Here is a 21,214-nt window from a genome sequence, read left to right as displayed (position 1 = left end):
TTTAAACAGCTTGAAATACCTTGGTACAGGTATCCAATGTATAAAAATAATTCAGGCTCACACTGAAATTCAGAAGTAAAACTATGACTGAACACTTTCAAACTACTACTGATAAGTATTGGCTCTACTTTTTAAAAATGGGCAGCATCCAAACACTCTTTATGTGTCCAGGGTCTCCAGGCTCAGCCTCCCTCTGAGGAACATTCCCTACTCCTCAGCCTGTCTCTAAGATGCCTTCAGAGGTTTGTAAGGTGAAAGACCTGGCTTTCCATTCCTCCCTGGTCTAAAGTCCACCCACTAATTGCCACTTTGATAATTATGCTGCAGGCAAACAATAAAAGTATTGTGGGCTGGACCTTGATAAAGCTGTAGCCCAAGGACCTTTCTATTTTTAGCTGCATTTTTCAGAAGGGAAGAGTTAAGAGCTGGAAAGTGCCACGCTGGTTTCTGGGCCAGGCTGGAACTGTGACATCTCTGATTGCTCACAGATTGCACCACCTCCCTGGTCTCACACAGCTCAGTCCCTGGCACACTGCCGGATGCCAGGACCTGTGCCATGACTCTCCTGGGCTGATTCCAGCCCCATCCCCTCCCTGCCCTGCTACCAAATCCCACATGGGTGAAACCAACACTCACCTTTCCCTGTGGGTTCCTGCCTGCCTTGGTCCTCAGGTGCTGGTGGGGGAAGAGAGGGAGCATGAGGGGCCTGGGCAGCTGGGGGGGCACCCTCTGGTTTGAAGATGGACAGGAGAGGCAGCTGCTTTTCCTTGATAGAGCTGGAAGCTGGGCCTGGCTTGGGCTTGACAGGTGGAGGTATTTTCTTCTCCTGTGGCACAGGAGATGTCTGCAAGACAAAAAAACCCTTTTAGCCAGTCTTTCCCTGCATTCCTGGGCTCTGTCCTGACACTGCTGTTCTAAATCATCCTGGGGCAGCAGCCCACCCCTGGAGCAAGATCTTTGTGAGCAGCCCACCACTGCCTTTAGATCAACACAATATCTACAAAGAGATGATCAACCAAACCCAGAGGACCAAGTATTTGAGATCAAAACCTCCAGTTTGGAAAGGAAAAAAGGATGTTAACAAGCCAAAGCCTTGGTGCCAAATGTGGACAACATGAGTTGCTTGCTTCCAGATCAGCCTTTAGCACCTGACAATAGGACTTGCTGCTCCAGAGCCTTTTCTTCAGGACCTCAGATGACTTTACAGACTGGAACCAGTTTAGGGTGGGCAAGACCATGGTGTGAGCTCCCAGCTATCTCACAACCCATCAAAAATCACCTGGCTGCTACTGCAGCACCAGGGAGATCCCAGCCTGCTGGAAGTGGGATGGACAGGCTCTCTCTGCTGAGCTCCTGAAGTAACCAGAGAGCAAAGAACTCACTGATCGCTGAGGTGAGGTGTTCATCATTCCCAGCTTGGCCAAAGCCTCATTTTTGGGGTCGTTCTTCTTTATAAATGGCTTGGATACTCTCCTGCAAGGGAACACAGAACAGCATTATGGGGTTTGGGCATAATGGAGCCACTGGCAGAGCAGAGATGGAGATCCCCCATGTCCCTCCTGCCCACAGGGGAGATCCCACACTCTCACCTGGTGGGCTCAATGGGCTGGGGCTCGGGGGCTGGTCTGCTCTGGTACATTTTGATGATGTTCCCGATCTCGTGGCTGGGTGCAGGACGCTTCTCAGGGCCTGAAGGCTTCACTACAGGTGGCTCCTTCTTTGGTTTTGGTGTCTCCTTTTTTGGTTTTGACTCAGGAGGTGGCAGAGGGGAAGCAGGAGCTATTGGGGTGACAGTTTTAATCAACAGACTAGCAAAGACACAGGAGAAATCCCTTTATTTCACTTGACCTTCCCTTTCTTTTCCTCTGATGCTGACTGGCAGTGGCCTTACATTCCTCTCCTGTCAAGATGGAGATCCCAGAAGAGTCAGATCCTTTCCTCCTCTGCCTAAATCCTGGCCTGATGTACCTGGAAAGTTCTTCCTTGTCAACCTGCTTGAGTCTCCACTGCACAACATCTTACCTGGCTCTGGTTTAGGGAAAGGCTTCTCTTCTTTCCTCTTCTCCAGCTCCTCTTTTTTCCTTTTCTCCAGCTCCTCTCTTTTCTCCTCCTCTTCCTCCTCCTCTGTTGGTTGGGGTTTTGCTGGAGGAGTCCAGGTTTTCCTAGGTCTGACTTTCTTCACTCGGATGTGCTGCTCTCCTGCATAGAAAGGGGGACTTGAGCTAGTCAAACCCAACCAAAACTGATGGCACAGCTCTCACTCTTGCCTCAGTCAGCAAAGACCTCTTTTCTAGAGTGAGGAAGTCACATGCCCAGAGATTTCTAGAAAACTGGCCCCACAACTGCTCACAATCTGAATTGTAGCTAGCTGAACAGGAACCCCAGACTCCTGTACACACAACACCAGCAGCTCCTGCAGGGATTAGCTGGATTCCAGACAGGGAGACATGAACACCTGGGCATGCCAGGAAGGTGTTGTGACGAGTGAAATTCCCAAAGTGGCAGACACTCACCCATCTTCTGGAAGTACTCTCTCTTCTGCTGGAAGGTTTCCCGAGGACAATCATCATCCTCACTGCTGGAGAACTCCTCTTCCACGTAGTCATAATCCTGCAGACAGTGCACAGCTTGTTTATTTAGCACCACCCACCAGTACCTCTGCAGTGCCCTTCAGCTCAGGGGTGATTTTGTCTCAAGCTGTTCTGATCTGGAACCTCTCCACATCCAGGAGTGTCACAATAGGTCCATTTCTAACACAAGGAGCCATCAGCCAAGCACAGAGAAGGGGGATTATGTTAGAGACCAAACACAGCTTGCTGGATGATAAAGATCTCAGAGTAATTAATTCTCCTGTGGAAAAATTCAGCTTAACTGGAAATGAATTGGCCAGCCCTGCAGCCAAACCTCCTCAGAGCACAAGCCACTGAGGTTTGATCCTTAGAGACTCAGCAAGCAGAGTTTGAAAGGTCTCAGTATCATCAGGAAGCACAAATCTCTGCTCTCCTCTCTGCCAAACCACGGCCACACAGGGATGGATGCAGAACAAACACCCAACACAAATTCAAACCAAATCCACCACTGTTTGTTTCTCATACCAGCTCTTTTGCCTTAGCTGGTGGCTCTGGACACCTTGATGGTGTTGCAGCAGCCTGACTGCTGGGAGGCTTCTTGGGTTTTGGGAGAGTGGCTGGGGCTGAGGCTTGTGCTGGGCTTGAGACTCTTAGCCTGGAGTTCTCAAGAGACTTTTGCTGCTTCTGCAGCTCCTGCTGCTGCTGCTGCTGGGAAATGCTCATGGCTTGAAGGGTCATCTGTTGGGCCTGGGGAAGAAATTTCAACGTCCATGAGCTCTAGGCTACACAAACCCAGCCATCAGTCACAGCCTGTCCTGTTTTTTCACTGTTACTCAATCCCCAAACATCCACACAGTGCATGGCAATTTCCCAGTGTGTGGGCAAGGCATGCCCAGGGAATCTTCTCCCACCTGGCCAAAGATGTGGAGCTCCTAACACCCCCCAAAGGCTCAGCTGCCAGCCTGGGACTGCCCTGCACTCACAGGGCTTTGCACAGAAAGCGGAACACTGCAGGCCTGCATCTGTAGCAAATCCCATCTTAAAACCCCATGGGAATTTCCCTGAATATCCTCAGGGCCTGCTCCTGTCACTGCTCCTCACTCACTGATGGTGCCTCAGTGTCCCCATGGACACAAAGGGGCAAAAAGAGGGTTACCACATTTGCAGCCTTAAATAATGCCCACTTTATACTTCTACTAGTTCACCCCAGCACGTGAGCAGAGAGTGACACGGATCAGGCCCAAAGAGGAGGAGAGCTGGGCTCCCCCTCCAGGCACAAACACCAACATGTGGCTCTTCCCCAGTTCCTGGGGCCTTTCCACTCACCATGAGCATGGCCTGCTGGTTGATAAAGGCTTGCTGCTGTGCTGCCAGCTGGCTGGGATCTACAGCTGGAACCACGGGCTGGGGCATCACCATGGCTGTGAAAGACAACACACACATCTTCAAAATCCTAGAGGTGAACATTCCCCACTGAGCCCCTCACCTGACACTGAACTGCACAGGCTTCACTGACAGCCCCCTTCCACCCCCTCCCCTCTGCAGTTACAGAAACACTGCTATTACCTGGCATAGGTGCAACCCCACCAACCCCTGGCATCATGGGCATGGCTGCTGGCATCCCCATCATGGATGGCATGGGCTGGTAAACTGGTGTTTGAGTCATTCCAGGCAAGCCTAGAGGCAAAAGACCAAGTGCACAGTGCTTAGGAGAATCCCAAATGAGAATATCCTGAGCAACCCCACAGAGCAGTTCTGGTGCTCTCCACATGCACCAACCACAGCAGGACACAGCAAAACTCAGGTGGAAAAAGGAAACCTAAGAAAAATGTGTGGCCTGCCAGATTTTAAACAGCAGTATCCAGACTCTGTTTCTGCAGCCTAGCTTTGGACACCACCATTTTTCATGATTAAGCTTGTAAATAATTCCTGCCTGCGTATGATTACAGAGGGCTTCTCTTGAGGACTGGGCAAAGATCTCTGGGGCTGGGACTGTCACACTGGTCTCTTTGCAGTGGGTGGCAAGGCTGGATGAACAAGGAGCCCTGGCCTGGATGTCATTTTGTGTCATGGGGTGGAGCTGTGGGGAGAAAGGAATTCCTCTGCTCCCAGCAGTCAAGTCCCATATGGGGTCACAAACAAACCCCACTGAGTGTGAAGCCAGCAGAGCAAGGGGTGGGGGGGTCAGACTCAGCTGAGAGGAATCAGCACCCAGCAAAAATCTACTGAATCATTATGTCCTCACCAGTGAGAATAGCCCTGGGATGATCATCATACACCTCACTCATCTAAGAAGCCACTAAGTGACAAACTGGCTTCAGGCCACTGATCTGTAATAGGGCTTGTCATGCCCCAGAGCCTCTCCAATAGCCAGGAGCAGTCCCTGTCTCAGGAATGACTGAACTGGACATTCCCCACCTTTCTGAGACTGCAGGGTGTGTTCCTATCCATGAAGATTCAGATTTGTCAGTGCCATTAATATATTGGTGTTTGACTCCACCCTGCTGCAAATGCCAGAGTCTCAGTCCACAGAAATAAAGAAAAGCAAAGAAACCAAACACACAAACCAAAACCTCTTCAGGGTTCAGACTTACTAACCCAAGGAATAGCTACAGATGATGGGAAGTCCTGTAAGGAAGTAATAAAAAAGATTAAAGCCACCCCTGATAAAGGCACCAACTGCTCTGTGAAAGCATGGGGTGAATAGAAGGTGAATGCATGACTTACAAACACTTGTCTAGGGAAGAGGTGGCCTGGGTCAGAAACAAGCTACCTGCTGCCTTGACCCCAAGGCCAGCTCAGAAGAGAAATTACATCCCAACAAAGCAGCTCCCTCATCTAACACCTCTGCAAGGCATCTGTCTCATCTGGGAGTGAGGAGTGCAGCCTGTGCTAAAGCTCAGTGCTCTGCATGAACCAGCTGAACGTGCAAGAATTAGCATTTAAGGGGCTCCCTGACTTGTGCTCACTGAAGGTGATGTAGTCCCAGGTGTTCCCAGGTGTCCCCATGGCCTTACAGACCTGTAGAAGGAAACATTCCTCTCTGTGTGGGGCCAATCTTCCCACCTCCTTTCATGCGTCTGGTGAGATTCTCCCTGTTCTCCATATCCTGCATCAAAGTAAACCCAAAACAGTTATCTGAGCCCAGAGAGATAGACTTCCCAGAGGGAAAGACATTCAAAGGCATGTCTGAGCTGAGCAGGGGCAGTAAATAGGCAGGAAAACCTTCAAGCACTCACAGGGACAGGAGAGCTGCAGAGAGAAGGCAGGAGGGAACATCAGGGCACTTACAGATACTCTGAAGCTCTGATGCAGCACAGGGCTGAAGAGATCATCCACATAGTGATCCAAGCCCACAGGGGTCCTCAGGTCATCTCTAAACCTTGGATCTGGAAGCAGAGAGAAGTCTGGTGACAAAGCAGGTAAGAAACCTTCCCCTGCTCCAGTCCCTATTAGTCATGGCTCAGAATGGAGCTCTACAACAAGAAGAATCACCTGGCTCTCCCTCTGCCCTGATGCCCTGGCTGGGGCCCATCTGGCCCTTCCCAGTGTCAGCCACAGTCCTGGGCTAAAGCTCACCTGGATGGAGACCAATAAGTTCTGGAGGCAGGCTGGGTGGGGGGAAGGCAGGGGCCTGGATACCTGGAGCAGGAGGGATCCTGTTGAAGAGGAAAATGAGATGAGGACCAGAGTGCTGGAAGATGGGTGACAGGGCCACAAGTGGTGGGGCAGGAGGAATAGGTGGCTCACATGTCCAGGTCAGAGGACTGCAGGATGGTTCTGTCCCTTTCTGGGGTGATGGGGTACTCAGTGGGGGCCCGGGAGGAGCTAATGAAGTTGCTGGTGTCCTCCATCTCTCCAATGAGGTCCAGCACAAAGTCACAGCCCAGCAGGTCCTGCCATGTGTTGCCAGTGAACATGGAGATAGACCACCCTCGAGTGTTCTTGTCACAGCCCCTGGGAGAGGAAAGGTGTCCAGGCAGGGAGGGGAAAGGGAGAGGAAGGAAAACATTACATTCAGCTCCTTCCTGCTTTGTCTATCCTACCTTAAATCCTTTAGATTTAGGGTGTGAATCAACTATTAAGTGCCCAGGGTTAGAAAAAATCCGGAATTATTCAAGATTTGTCCTTTTTATCAATTCTTTTTTTCTCTGAAGCTGCTCTCAGAGATTCACATCAGTGGTTCCTCTGTTCCTAAAGAAGCCCATTCTTTATGGTTAAGGGTTATGTTAAGGGTGAAGAAGGGAGCACAGGCTGGAGTGGGCAAGAAGTAGAGTATTCTACATGTGACCATATAAATCCCAGCCTGCAGACCAAACCAGGCTGAACCTTAGAGCTGGTGATAGCCTCTCTCACACCCCCAGATCTGCTCCCGTCCTCTGCAGTACCTTGCACCCAGGATCCAGGCTGCATACTGCTCCCCAGTCATCCAGGACTCCACCTCAGCTGAGAACTTCTCCTCTGGCACAGAGAGCAAAGTCAGTACCCACAGCCTCCTTGGCAGGACCCAAAGCAGGACCCACATTCCATGGGACCCAGGCAGAGCCCAGCTGGAAAGTCTCACACACTCCTGAGCAGGGCCACAGGAGAACTAAAAGCTCATGGAAGGACCCACATGGACACATTCACATCCAAAATATCTGTTTGATGGCACAGGTTGGCATTTCCAACCTGACAGGTGAAAACCCTTGCAGTGTCCTGGTTTGCTTGCGGATCACTCCACTCACAAGGAGCCAGAGTGGAGATGTTCTGTGTTCAATTCATAGGGCTGCTGGCTGCTCAAGAGGCATCTTCAGGTAATATTTGAGAAGGGCAGAAAGTTCCTATAACAAAATCCTGCTGCATGGGCTGGAATAGATAGCAGCTCTGTAGAGATGCACAGCCTGAACAGCCTTCTGTTGAGCAGGGCCCAAATCCAGGACAATCTCATCCCTCAGCCTGAGAAGCAGGTCCCACCAGGCCCAGACTTTGCAAGTTTTGGGTCTAAACTCAGATGCTTGTTTCCCTCATGGTTGTACCAGCAAACAGTGTTCTGATACACTTTAGTTAGTTGAGGGAATTATTTCCCAAATGCTGATTTCTACACTGGAAAAGTCCTTAGAGACTAAAAGACAGCAGGAGGGCAGAAGACTGAGTTACCATTAAAGGTATGAACATCCAGCACCATCTTCCCTCTCCTCTGGTTTGCTGTCCACTCCAGCTGGGTGGGAGGGTAAGCCCGAGCGAGCTCTGTCCCTGTGCACTGAGCTGCCGTCAGCATCTTGCGCTGGCAGACAGCGCTGTAGCCCTCCATGCCATAGTCTGACACAAACCTAGGAGAAGGAACTGCATGTAGCACTGCTCACCCCTCTCAACCCCTCTGTAAGCCTGCCTTGGCCTTTTCTCCTCTTACTTCAGCAGTGGCTTCTCCAGTGCTGGTGAGGGGCCAAAGCAGCTCAGCAGAGTGGCCATCAGGACCCAGCCTCGCTGGCTGCGCTCCGTGTTCGGGTTCCTCCAGGTCTGGGCAACCACCTGGCTGAAGATTTCATTGCGCAGAGCAGCCTCACTCAAACCTCTGGCAGCAATGAAGTTGCCCAGCAGGACCTCCTGCCAGCCATGGAGACTCTGGTCACTGATGAACCGCAAAATCTGGAAGCATCCGGGGCAAGAGAGAGAGAACTGGAGCTGAAACCCTCTGTCCCAAGCTCTGGAGACACCAGGAGCCTTTGTGGCCAACAATCAGATTGGAGCCTGTCTCAGGTTTTTGTGCACCACCAAAGAGCTGGGTAATTTGGGAGGCAACCAATAGACTGGATCCTGACTAGAAGTCAGGGTGACTTCAGTCTCTTCTGAGGTATGACTCAGAATTTGGTCTAGGGCAAAATATTTCCCCTTGGGCAGGGCTCAGGCACACAAGTAAATTACCAAAGGATACTTGCTACTGAGCCCACTGAGTGTTTAAAGCCTTTGGTACAGTTAATATTATACCAAGTACTATGGGATGTGGTGTCTCATCACAGTCACTGAAGAAATTATTCAGCTTTCTGTCTATGCATATCGACATCTTCAATGCTTCTTTATTTTGTATTTCTCAGCCTTAAGTACAGAATGATTTCTTTCATCCTCTACACTTCAATATGTCACAAATTATTTTTTTTCTAAAATGGACAGCTTTGGAAAGAACATTTAAGCATAACAACACTTCTAAAGACACTTAATGGTACCAAGTGTGTCAGAGATTCACTGAGAAAAACAGGGGATGGTGGTTGTTTAGTTCTCATGGAATTCTTTGTAGCAAATCCCTACTTCATTAGCAAGGGAGAAAAACTGCCTTTGATCTTTAGAAAAATAATAGTGTTCTGCTTAAACACAATCCTGTTCATGAGATTTTATTGAAGCTTTTGCTCTTCTATAATTGGGATCACAAGGACAAAACAAGAGACTGTTTTTAGGTATTAACTTTCTTAATGGGCTTATTTTAATTCCATGTAATTCCCAAAAAGATGACCAGATTTACTTAGAAAGTATCTGGAGTTTCATTCTATTTTCAACCATTTTAAAGAAGAAATATAAAGAAATATATGTTTCACATCGGCAGAGATGAAACAGCACCATCCCCTTCCCACAAACACTACAGAGTGAGGGTGTGGTTCCAGGTGTACTTTTCCTGATGACAAAGTCCCTGCCCTTTCCCAGCCTTTAAACAACAGTTCACTCTCCCCTGTTGGGTACTGACACATCTGTGAGCCTGAGCTGCAATTGAGATGTTTGCTATAAACCACACCATGGAAAAGGTCTGGGTTAAATGAATTTTTTTTATGACTGACAGATGAGCAAGTGGTTAAGACAGGTTCCCTTATCATTGCTACTGAGTCTGGAATATTGGGATATTAAAGTTTAGCAGTCCTATTCCTATATGTCCTACCAAATTCTGAGGCTCCATCACCAGGCAATTCACTTTGATCCCAGTAGTCTGTGGCTGGTCTGTGCCTCCCCACAACCACAGCAACCTTAAGGGGTTGTGTGTGATCTCTGTCAGGATGCTCCAGAGCCTAGAAGGAGCAATTTATTCTGCTTTTCCAGCCCTCCATGTATTGTAAGAACAGTATCCACCACCAGCAACTTGTTGTATAAAGGCATTAAGACATTGTCTGTGCCCACCTGTTCCTCAGCAAGGTCAAGAACAACGTCTCTTACCAGTTTGTTTATCTCAAGTGCACTCTCCTGGTGTTCAGCATCCAGGTGGGTTAAGGGTTGCTGCAGAGGCTGACCAGGGGCAGGGAAATCTGGCTTCTACAATGAAACAAAATAAAGATAGCAATGTTTGCTGCTGGTGCTGCTAAAACCAGTGTGTCTGCCCACAGGGGAGGAGTGAAGAGAGATAAAGAGTTCCCACCTGGAAGTGTGATTTGATGAAGGAGGAGAAGGGATGGCTGTTGATGGTGGGTGGGAGGGAAAGGTTATCTTTGACCTTGACTTCTGGGGGCTGTGTCTCAGTTATCTGGTTGGCCTGTGCTTGGTGTCGACCTGCAAGGGAAGGAGGTCTGGTGTGGTGGCAGGACACAAACAATTCACAGAGCAGCTCCTGGCTGACCTGCACCTCACCCTGCTGAGCCCTTGAACCAGCCCTGGCTGCAGGGACACCCAGCCCAGCCCTGCTACCTCAGACCCTCTCACCTCCCTGAGAGCACAAGGACTCCCTTCAGGAGGGAGATTTTACAGCTCTGATCTTTCAGACTCTTCTCCCCAGGGAACACCTGGAGATTCAAGGCTGCTCTGCAGCATTTACAGGCAGGAAATGCTGAGCTCATACAGAGATACTGCTGACAACTGCCCAGTCCACAAGGGAATGAGAGGTCTTTGTAATGAAGGATATCTCATGGATAAGAGAGGAGCAAACATCAGTTAATGAAGGCATTTCTCAATGCAGCACAGCTCCTGTGCATTCCTCTCTCTCCAGCCATGTCCCTGATGCTCTCCAATCCTCCCCATTTACTTCCCATCAGCTTTCATTTCCAGCAGTTTCACTGTTCCTTGAGCCCCTCTGGCTTACATTGCTCACCAGACCAGCTGATAGTCCCTGGAGGGCTCTGCCAAGAAATGTGAGCTATTTGGGAATCCAGCACAGTCTGCTCCATTTCACCAGACTCTTCTGCCTGATTGTCTCCCTTACTGTCCCCCCAAAGAAGGCCACAGGCACAGCTGGCTTTGGCTTCGACACCACACAAACAGACAGAGGCAAATCCTGCCTCAACCTATTTGCAGCTTAAATATTCACATCGTACAGAGAGCTACAGAGGAAACACAACTGCACAACACTTAATGTTCAGGGTCAGATCAACAGCTTGTAAAATTAATTATTGCACTTAGTGGTACTTTGGTGATTTGAAAACCAATTGGTGCATCCCTAAATTGAGAAATTAACACATACTCAATTTGTTACATTGTTACATCCTTAAGTTATTAAATTGTTATATCCTTGGACTGATAAATTGTTATATCTCAAGTTACTACATTGTTCCACAATCAAGCTGATACCCTGTTTCTACTTCCTTCCATTTTAAACTTCATTTTGAGGAAATAATTTTTAATGAAACCTAAAAATACTTCTTTGAAATTGTCAAAACTGTTGTTTTCTTCCTTTTCAATTTCTTTAAAGTTTTTAGAGTAGGTAAAAGATGGGTTTAAGTTTTTCCACCCCAGATACTCATCTCTGCCAGAGACCTGGGTTCATTAAGAAGTTTGCTGTCACATAACTTTGACCAAAGAGTTTTGCATTATCCCTGTCATCAGTTCTACCAGCCCAGTTCAAAAGAAGAGCTGAAAAATTAACAAAGACACTGATTTTCAAGCTGGTGCTCTGCCCCCTGGCCCAAGTTGCTTTTCCTCCCTACCGTGTCAGGCAACAACATCCATGGTACCATTTACCTTTATCATATTTACACTGCAATGATAATGAATCAAATCCAGCCCAGTGACAGGCAGCAGGGAGAACAAAGACATACTTTGATATAAACAAGGAAATACTCAGTGAAACAGTGCAGGAAAGGGAGGGAAGGAAGAGGATTTCTCACCTTCAACAAAGTGCAGGAGGGCTGCAAGCTCTGCAGGGATCTCCAGCAGACCCACGTCCTGGAGACAGAAACAAATCAGTCACTGGCTGCCAGCAGAGAGAAAACCACATAAAACCCTGAGCTGAGACTGGGTGAAACTGCCTTGGAAAAGCTGCCAGGACAGGGATGGAGCATCTGAGCCAAAGCAGTGACTTCTGCCTCCACTACATTCAGAGCCATTGCAGATAGGGAGCTATTGCATGAACACAGCTGTGTGCCATGGGTCAGCACAGGAGGGAAAGGGAGCAATTTCTAAATAAAATATCAACTGCCACAAGGGGAAGGACAGGAAAGTTGGCTTTCTTTGACTCATCCCTCATTCCTATCAAGTGTGGCATATTGCACTGTACAGATTGCACCTGAAGGGTAAGGGCCATTTCCTCCTGCCCTTCCCTGACAGTTTTCTTTTGATTTTTCAGTATCCAAAATGCTGCAGCAGAAAATGAGACCTGGTTCTGATCTTTGATATATGTTGGAGGTTCCTAAGAAAGCTCAGATCTCTGTCTGGGTAATCCAGATTAGAATTTGGCCAATGAGTTTTGATTTTTCACTGGTTTGCACCTTGCATGGCTGCAGGGTAGGAAGCAGATTGGCCAATACAACAGTGTGTCAGCATCACTGCATGTAGAGTCAGCTCAGGGCACTTCAGACAGAATTACTCAGATTAAGGCACTATAAAACCAAGCCAAGGTCACAAAACCTGAGTTTTTGGGGTTTTTTTGTTTCTTGGTTTTTGGGGTTTTTTTTAAGATCTGCATAGTAAATCCTCTTGTCACCAGCACATTATTCTGCCATCTCTCTCCACTTAAAGAGATGTTTTAAAGAGCATTTTTGATCAGTTTGATTCACAGCATTTTTGATCAGTTTGATTTTGCTCATAAGATATTTGACTTCAAGTCTGGCTTTTCAATGGTGTATTCAGGAAGTGGACTGTGAAATTCCACAGTTCTGGATCCACACCAGAGGAAGCAGGTGATACAAGAGCATCCAAGGCTAATTTTTCTTGTTGTTACTGACAGATCTATAGAGAACTGTGGATAATATAAATTCAGACACATGCCTTGGTACAGACACTGCAGCAAATGTGTGTCCAGTCAAGATGCATCAATAATGGCATTAGTTAGAAGTGTTGATACAGGCTAAAAGTATTGTGAAGCCTTTAATACATCCCTTCCTCTTCATCAGCTTCTGTGAATACATTTATGCAGAAGTGTCTCATTCCCACCCCCCACAACAGAAGATGATTGCCAAAAATAATCTTCCCTCCACCTCTGAAGACCAGGGGCAGTGCTATGAGCAAACACAGTGCTCTGGCTCAGGACTCACTGACAATCCTGGCTGTGCCCAGAGCATGGGAAACACTGAACAAAGAGATATTTCTATATTAGAAGGCCCTTGACACCATCTAACCTGCATTCTGTACCAGGTTCCAGACACATGTATGCCCTCTCTAGATGTTCTGCTGTTCCCCAGCAAACCTGGGCTAAGGAGGCACAAGGGAGGGAGACCACCCGGAGAGCCTGATTTTTTTGATCTCAGACCCTCCCAGACCCTTTGATAGATAACTCACCATTCCTTGGCTGGGACTATTCTCTGTGTCACCACAGGCCAGGGAGCTCCTTCTTTGTTTCCTTTCCTCTAAATCCTGCTGTTAGGAGATGAAAAGGGGATAGAGGGTGGCAAGATATGTGTATGAAATAAATTCCAGCTATTCTGGGGACAGATGCTGAAGGTGGCCAGGAGATGGTGTCCTGCTCCAGCAGATAAAATGACAGAACAGCTAAGGAGCCTTCCTGGGACCCCAACACAGTGTATTGAGAAGAGACTGCCCAGGAAAAGACCTGAGTTTTGCTGGAACACCTCCTGCCCTTCCTGACACAGTCCAACAGCAAGAGCCTCCAGCACCTGCCCAGCATCCTGCCACACCTTCCCTTGCTGGGAATTTGATGTGGCTCAGGACAAAAGCACCAAGCAGCTGCCAGAAATATTCACCCACGTCCTTCAGCATCAAAGCATCTGATAACAGCCTGAACAGGACAGATGAACTTGTCCATGGAGAGGAGATCCTTTAGAAATGTGGGAGGGATACCAAAGCTAAACTGCCTCACAACTCTGCCCTTTCCCATCCATTCTATTGCTCCCCAGCCTCATCACTCACCTGAGATGGGGAAGGAGGGTCTCTGGCTCCTTCTCTGCCTCTCTCCTGCCTGTCAGTGGTGCAGAGCTGTGACTACATGGGAGCTTATGAGGGCTGGGCTGAGAAAGACATTGACAAGCTAAAGTCCAAAGGGCAGGGCTGTGGGGTGGGGGAAAGGAGGAACTTTGCAGCAGGTGAACTTTGAGACCTTTGCAGCTGCTACTGCATGTAGAGACCTCAGCAAGCAAACACTGAAGGAACTGAAACAGATTCAGAAGAGTTGCACTGTTGTGGTTACCTGAGAGGAAGAAAATCAGGATCCTGTCCAAGTGGGAAGGGCAAGAAACAGAACAGAAACTCATGCTGTGCTGGACATGGCAGGAGAAGAGGCACCTCTGTGGGTTTGTATCAACACCACTGTCCTTAACCCTCTGCCCCACCATGCCCACAGCCATGCCAGGAGCTGTGCTGGGTCCTTCCCTTGTAAAGCTGACAGCTATGAGATGTTACTGCTACTCTAAGGAGGAGTGGTCTGATTTCCTCTTTCCAGATTTATTTTAATAGTATGGCCCTTTAATAAGGAAATGGTCCTCACACTTCAGGTGCAATATTTTAATTTCCTGATTTTATTTTAATAGTTTGTGCAGAATACATTATAGCCATTGGACAGAACCATGGCTCTCTCCTGAACACTATTTTCCATCTTCTCAAAAACTTGCCATCCTGTTCTCACCCCATCTGACTTCCAAGAGGCCAAGGGCTTGAGCAGCCTGAGGCAGGTGTAAGTGATCAGGGGAGGATCATCATGGACTGAAAGAATCTTGCAATTCAGTCACCATCAGTAACTGAACTGGGCAACAAAAAAAAGCAAGATGAATGACTCCTTACAGCTTGAGCAGAACAGTAGCTCTGAAGAGCAGAGATGGAACTAGCTCTTTTCTCATGTAGGGCAGCCTGGAGAGGCTACCTAGAACAGAGGCTAGACAGAGTTAGAGAATAAAATAGGTATTTATTCAAGGCCTTCAACAGATACACCTTGGGCAGTGCAGGAGCCTGGCAGAGGCCACACCCAAGATGGATGATGGTCATGAGTTTTTCAGACAGATATAAGTTTGGTCTATCTGCATATCAGGGGTTAATTGTCCAATTACAGCTTCAGGTAATGAAGTCAGATTCTCCTAGTTTGCTTCCCCCAATTCACTTCTGTTTATACTTTTCAGGCCTGATGGTGTCCTTGGTTCTCAGGCCTGGAAGGACCAAACTGTGAAGAGAGCTTACTAACACTCTACATGGAGTTCAGAGTTATACCCTATGCAGTACAGGATCTGAAAAATATAAAAAGCTAAAACTGAAGGCATCATTCCCACCCTAGCTCACACAGCCAGACCCATGAATCAGCTGTGTTTGCAATACCTGTGCCAGTTCTGTGTGTCATTCAGAGAGAGAAGGCTCCAGCCTCTCTGGTTCCTTTGTTTGGCCACCTTTGTGTCATACAGAGGGTGAAGGACACCTCACTGGGCGAGAACACCTCACCTCACTTCCAGCAAACCTTTCAAAGCCACCCCTGCCCTGGCCTCACCCAGTCTCGCTCTGCTTAGGGCAGAGACAGCCCCTCCTGTACACCTTGCTCTGCTGCTACCTGGCAGCGCTTCCTCCTCTGAATCAAAGGTCTGGAGATTACAATCATGGCTTTAAATTGCACCAAAGTCTTCTTCAGCATCCTGTAACGCTTCCTAGAGGATGAGAAACGAATTGTCTGATGGGGGACACATCAGCCACGCAAACACACACGGAGCAGGCCAGGAGGCAGCATGAGGAGGGGCCTGGACATCCCCACGGCTGTCCCTTGGCAAGGCCAAAGGGCTGTCCCTTGGCTCCTGACCTTGCTTGGTAGCCTCGGAAGTGAGCCTGGATCAGCGTGACTTTCTCCTGGAGGACGCGGAGGCGCCAGCGCTGAAGGAGACGGCGGAATTTCCTCTGCAGGGTGAGCACGGCCCAGCTCTGCCTCTGCAGCCATCGCCTCTCCAGCAGCCGCCTGCCCTCCTCCTTCAGAAACACCTGGGCAAAGGCAGCAGCTGCTGACCCACCAGGGAAGCAGCAGCTTCTCCCAGAGCTGATCAATAATAAAAACTGCTGCTTTATCCCTTTGTAGCCTTTAAGGGTTCTTGCTAAGGAGACTGGGGAGGGCAGGAGGCACAGGCGCAAGTGACAGAGATGGATGCATTTGTGGTGGACAGGGAATCAGGGAGTGATGAAGGTTAGCAGGTAGCAAAAGTAGAAGCCCAGGAATGCTGGGTATACAAAGGGCTTGGCCATGCTACAATAGCCTGGAGCAGGAGTCTCCTGTTAATCTGAAGTGCTAAAAATGCCTCCTTAGTACTTTGGACAAGAGGCAAAGGTGAGAGGGGAAGGTGTGCAAGGCCCTCCCTCTGTGGGCAGAGGCTGAGCTCCTCTCCTGCTTTGCCAGCCTGGGGATAGGTGGGGTGGGTGGGGCTGTACAATCCAGCTAGGATTCTCTGCAGGCATCACCTTTGTCACCCCAATCTGGTAGAGATCCGAGGGGTTCCCCAGCACGTGGGCCAGCACTGCTGCACAGCCTTCTCTCTGCTCCAAGCTGCTGGGCCTGCTCCCAGCCAGGAGCCCGTACCTGGCACAGCAGGAGGGGGAGTGACAAAAACCAGGGCTGTACGTGGAGCCCTCAGAGAACAAATCCTCCAGGGCTGGGGATCCCAAGCCAGGAAAGCCCTGTACCTGGCCTGGAAGCTCTGGAATGGCAGATGGACTGGGAACCCCTCCTTTAAGATGTGGATGGCCTCCAGTATCCCTGAATGTCGCAGCTGACAGTTGACATATTCCACATCAAAGACATTTGACAGCTGAGAAGATAAAGCAGAAGAAAAAATTAAAAACAAGAAATAAAGAAAAATTTTTAAAAAAATTAAAGAAAGGAGACTGAAGGCAAGGCGTTTAGAAAGGGTCTCCTTCTCTTGTGCTGTCCTTGGATTGGATCCTGCCATGGGCTGTGGGCCATGGAACACAAAGCCCAAGGAATACTTTGGTGTCCAGCTGACCCTCATTCTGCTCTGGCAGCACAGGATTAACTCACGTGGCCACAGGGAAGGGTGGGACACAGAAAGGGGAAGAAAAGTCTCAAGTTTTCAAATAAAACAAAGAAGTTTAAATCCCAGCTGCGAAAGGAGAGCTGTTGGAGGAGAATGAAGGAACTGAGGGACTCCATAAGGAGCTGGGGGGGCTGCCCTACCTTCCTGGGATTAGGGGTGATGCAGCGGATGAAGAAGGCATGGCTCCTGGAAAAGAGAACCTTGGATCACCCTCCTCTCCATGCTGACCCTGGAAAACTTCACACTTTTGTGTGCCAGCAGCATCTCTCACCCTCTCAGCTTGGCTGTGAGGTCCTGCAAAGACTGCTGGAATTTGGACACCAGTGTGGAGGCCTGAGGCCTGAGCCCTCTGCCCCTGCCCCCCAGCTCCCTTCGCTGACCATAGGCAGCTTTAGCCCTCTGGAAAATCTGAGACACCACCTGCAAAAACAAAGAAATTACCAAAACCCACTGAACTATGTGGAAAGAAGAATCTCTTCTGCCTGAAACTTAAGGGGGCCATTTCCCCTTGCCCCTGGCAATGGCAAGAATGCAGCTGCATCCTCAGGCAGTCTCTGTGTTTTATATATAAAGTGCATCAATTGTGGGCAAAGACAACTTGCCCAATTCCCAAGTAAATTCAGTCAAATAAAACTTGTGGCTTCTCCAGGTTCTCCTGACAGCTGTTCAGCAGCTTTCTGCTTCTCTCATTAAGACAATGGGTGGATCATTGGGTGTCTGCAATAGAGATCTTCCTCCTGACCCACTTCTGTACCTTGAGGCGGCTCTGGGAGAAGATATCCAGCACCTCTGGCCGCAGCTGGTCACGGTTTTTATTGAGAAACTTGTGGACCTGCAGAGGCAAAGTCTGATTTAAAGCACCATTCAGCCCACCCAGACAGGCAAGCACCCCTGTTACACACACTGGGACTGGGGACAGGCAGCTGGAGAGCTGGAACAAGGGGAAAGCCCTGGAGAATGAGGCTGGTTCTTCCTGCTGCCACCACAGTAGAGAGGACAATGACTTCTGCTTTGAGAAGGGATTGTTCCTTTTCTCCTTCACATCACCCTGCAGGCTTTCACCTCTCTCCTTTTTTCTTTTTTTTTTTTTCCCCAGCAGCCAAAGCTTTCCTGCATTTTCAGGGCTCTGAGGCTGTTGTGTCACTGAGGGCAATTCCTATTTTGCTTCTGCCCAGAGGCAGCTTAGTTGGCTCTCTTAATAACAATCTCCTCTCTGCTGATAAACTGATGCTCTAGAGGGAAGTGCAGTCACAAGGGGAGAGCTTTGCTCACAGAGCTGGTCCATCAGGACACCCACAGCTTGTCCCTAGGGTGGGTTATTTCTCCAGCTGCTCTGAGTCCCTGCCAGCTCACCTGGTAGGTGACAGGGCCAGCATAGTGCTGCACAGTGAACTCTGGCAAAGGCAGCTTGGGCTTGCTGTACCAAGGGCTGTTTCCATGGTGGTAATGACACTTCTGGAGGAAAGTGTGGTCTGTGGCCTGTAAAAGAGATTTCCTGATGCTGCAACACTCTCAGTCAGCTGAAAAGTCACTGTTAAACGGAAGGCAAAAACATTGACTACTTGTGCCATCGTTCTGGAAAACAGCCTCACCTTAACCATCCTCTGAGAGGGATCCCATGAGAGGCTGGGAGCTGCTCACCTGAGTCAGGGATGTCTGGTCATCCAGGATGCACAGGAGGCCATGGGGCTTTGCAGTAAGGAAATCCAGGCACGACTCACTGCACGTCTTGGAAATAGGAATCCAAGCTAACTGCTCCTGGCTGTATTCCTCCTGCATGTTACAGGTCAAATCCAGCCACACAAACAAGGACAAATGGAGAGAATTAACAGAGGGAGTTGGTTGTTCATCAGGAAGTTAGTGTTCCACTGCTGTTAGGAACTTGCCTAGAATTGTCTGGTTTTGTCTCATGAAACTTCTTCTAAAGCCACTAATGATTTTCCTGATTTGAGAGAAGCAGGCTGCCAAGCAGAGTGATAAAGTGAACTGTAGAAGTAGTCAACAAGTCTGATAAATACACTTTCATCCCCAGGACATAAGTGGCACAGAAAATGCTACAAAGAAGCCAAACAGATTTCAAAAGTGCCCACTGAGGTCTGGGCTCTGATCCTGACCAACTCATTTAGAAAATTTGGAAAAGGGAGCAAGGTGCTGACAAAATCTCCTTCCCTTAATTTACCATAGAATTAATTAAAGGTATAAAATAGGCAACTCTTTGGGCTAGGATTCCATGGATATTGCCTCAGAGGATCATTCAGTTTCCTATTCCCTGCTGGGGGATACTCTGAGGATGCCTCAGCTCAGTCCATGTGTGCTGGCTCAAGGTGGTGTGAATTCCACTGAGCTCCACTCACCTCTTCCTGGGCAATGACAGTGTGGCTGAAGAACCACTGGAGGTGCTCATTGGCAAAGTTGATGCAGAGCTGCTCTAAGCTGTTCACCCCCAGATCCTGCAAAGACAAAAATCCATCCCTTCCAAGGCCCAGGAGGCTGTGGCTCCCTGTAAATGCTACACAGGCCCAGCTGAGCTGAGCTGCTGGTTCTGGCCAGTGTGAATGAACCCCAACAGTTCAAACCATCTTCTGTCTGGTTTGCAAGTTCTCAGCCTGGCTTACTGACTAGGCTGAACAGCCAGAGGTGAGACAAGCTGTGAAGGAGCACAAAGAAGGAAAGATCTACTCTTGGATGCACAGCCCCACCTCTGTATTCCATTGTTTCCAGCATTCTTTGGGACACAGGTTTTAAAAAGAGCCCTTGGTGAGCACATGCCTTCACTGTCCAGGCCACAGCAAAAGAACATGGAAAGAAACCTCAAATCCATGGATGTCCACAATGCCCACGGCACAGTCAGACTCCCAGGGAGCCAACCACTCATTGATCCTCAGCAGCAGCCACTCAAAGAGCAGGTAGTACAGAGCCTTGGCAATGGAGTCCCTGAGTGGGAGGGGGGAGAAGAACCAGTTACTGCAAAGACAGCACCTCTGGGTGCATCTCACCCATCCAGACATCAGCAGAAGTCACCTGGCATCAATGGCTCCTTCTACAGACAGAGGGGTGAAGATCCGATCATAAGATGTAACCTGGATACATAAAAAGACAGAATTTATCTTTTTATCTCACAAAAACACCTTTTAATTTTTTTGTAAATCCACAAGGAAGTCAGCCCAGTTAATAAATGGATATTTTTTTCTATTTGGCTGAGAATTTACCCAGATATCACAAGAAAAACTTTTTAACTTATAAACCCAGAATTTTTCTGCCAGAGGTGAGAGTCAACTGGCCAAAGTGATAAACCTGAAGCCAGCCATGTCAGAAAAGAGCCCTCCTAGATGTGAGCTCTGCCATCTTTACAGAGCTGCCCTGAGGAGTTCAGCCCACCCCAACCATTTTATTCCTGCTGTTACCCCCCAGATTTTGAGCCTTCTAAGTTTAGGACAGTGGGGCAGGACATTGCATACTTCAGGAGGAATGAGAAATCACCAGAAGGGACTCACAGTGACACGGTGAGTGACAGCATTCTGCAGCAGCTCTGCTGAGACACACAACAGTCTGGCCACAATCTGAATCTCAGCCTCACTGGCCATGGCTGCGTGTTCAAAGGAGTCTTTCTAAATAACAAAGTGTTCTTTAGTAATATGTTACAGATACACAATATAATATTGGCTTTTCACAAATATTAAAATGGGTTTTATATGTGTAGTGTTAAAGTAACTTTGTTATAAAGATATAAATTTTATTTCTGTTGTTAATTAGGCTTAGTGAAATAGCTGCTTGTGCTAAAATACCTGCTTAGATGGGATAACATCCACTGCACACAGGATGAGGACACCTGTACAGATCTGCCAGCTATCAGCACTCACTGTCTGAATACATTGTGGGCCAAGGCCCAAAACTGAAGCTGATGGTAAAAATGGGCTAAAACCACAACCAAGGAGTCTGGCAGACCCAAGGAGGGGCCATGTAAAAACATGTAAACTAGTTTGGGAAAAAGTTTATTATGTATAAGAGTCAATGAATATGCAACAGGCTGATGTAAGGGAAAAGGTATTTAAAGGTATCTCTGAAGATAACAGGGTGCTCTTGGCTGAGTGCCAAGATGCACTCAGCCTTAATAACCTTTGCTCTATGGTCCTTGTCTCTTGTTGTCATTTATTAAACTTTTTAAATTTTCACAGGAGAGTGAATGTGTTTTTCACATATATTACTGTACACATATTACTATCTATATTACTATATATTATAGATAGGAACAATGAATGGGATGCAAGGTCCTTTTTGTATAAATATTCTCAA

General features: G+C 48.3%; 1 protein-coding gene across 1 annotated transcript in view; it reads right to left on the bottom strand.

Annotated features, from left to right (window-relative positions):
* MYO15B (myosin XVB) overlaps window positions 1–18,522 on the bottom strand; it is a 31,457-nt gene extending 12,935 nt beyond the window's left edge. The window contains exons 1-25 of the mRNA XM_050981578.1: window positions 18,514–18,522; window positions 18,275–18,400; window positions 17,676–17,753; window positions 17,193–17,341; window positions 17,062–17,107; window positions 15,682–15,857; window positions 15,439–15,532; window positions 11,624–11,681; window positions 9,946–10,076; window positions 9,747–9,842; window positions 7,963–8,198; window positions 7,710–7,882; window positions 6,959–7,031; window positions 6,321–6,527; window positions 6,150–6,229; window positions 5,862–5,959; window positions 5,592–5,679; window positions 4,137–4,247; window positions 3,897–3,991; window positions 3,096–3,317; window positions 2,514–2,610; window positions 2,023–2,199; window positions 1,590–1,779; window positions 1,383–1,473; window positions 631–844 (exon numbers count right to left, since the gene is read on the bottom strand). Of these exons, the coding sequence (XP_050837535.1) occupies window positions 631–844; window positions 1,383–1,473; window positions 1,590–1,779; window positions 2,023–2,199; window positions 2,514–2,610; window positions 3,096–3,317; window positions 3,897–3,991; window positions 4,137–4,247; window positions 5,592–5,679; window positions 5,862–5,959; window positions 6,150–6,229; window positions 6,321–6,527; window positions 6,959–7,031; window positions 7,710–7,882; window positions 7,963–8,198; window positions 9,747–9,842; window positions 9,946–10,076; window positions 11,624–11,681; window positions 15,439–15,532; window positions 15,682–15,857; window positions 17,062–17,107; window positions 17,193–17,341; window positions 17,676–17,753; window positions 18,275–18,400; window positions 18,514–18,522 (3,115 nt within the window). The remainder of the gene's footprint in view (window positions 1–630; window positions 845–1,382; window positions 1,474–1,589; window positions 1,780–2,022; window positions 2,200–2,513; window positions 2,611–3,095; window positions 3,318–3,896; window positions 3,992–4,136; window positions 4,248–5,591; window positions 5,680–5,861; window positions 5,960–6,149; window positions 6,230–6,320; window positions 6,528–6,958; window positions 7,032–7,709; window positions 7,883–7,962; window positions 8,199–9,746; window positions 9,843–9,945; window positions 10,077–11,623; window positions 11,682–15,438; window positions 15,533–15,681; window positions 15,858–17,061; window positions 17,108–17,192; window positions 17,342–17,675; window positions 17,754–18,274; window positions 18,401–18,513) is intronic.
* Between the last annotated feature and the right edge of the window lie 2,692 nt (window positions 18,523–21,214).

The sequence above is a fragment of the Serinus canaria genome, chromosome 18 (assembly GCF_022539315.1).
Source record: "Serinus canaria isolate serCan28SL12 chromosome 18, serCan2020, whole genome shotgun sequence".
NCBI classification, from domain to species: domain Eukaryota; kingdom Metazoa; phylum Chordata; class Aves; order Passeriformes; family Fringillidae; genus Serinus; species Serinus canaria.
Note: the sequence above shows the minus strand (reverse complement) of the source record. Positions and strands in the feature narration are given on the sequence as shown.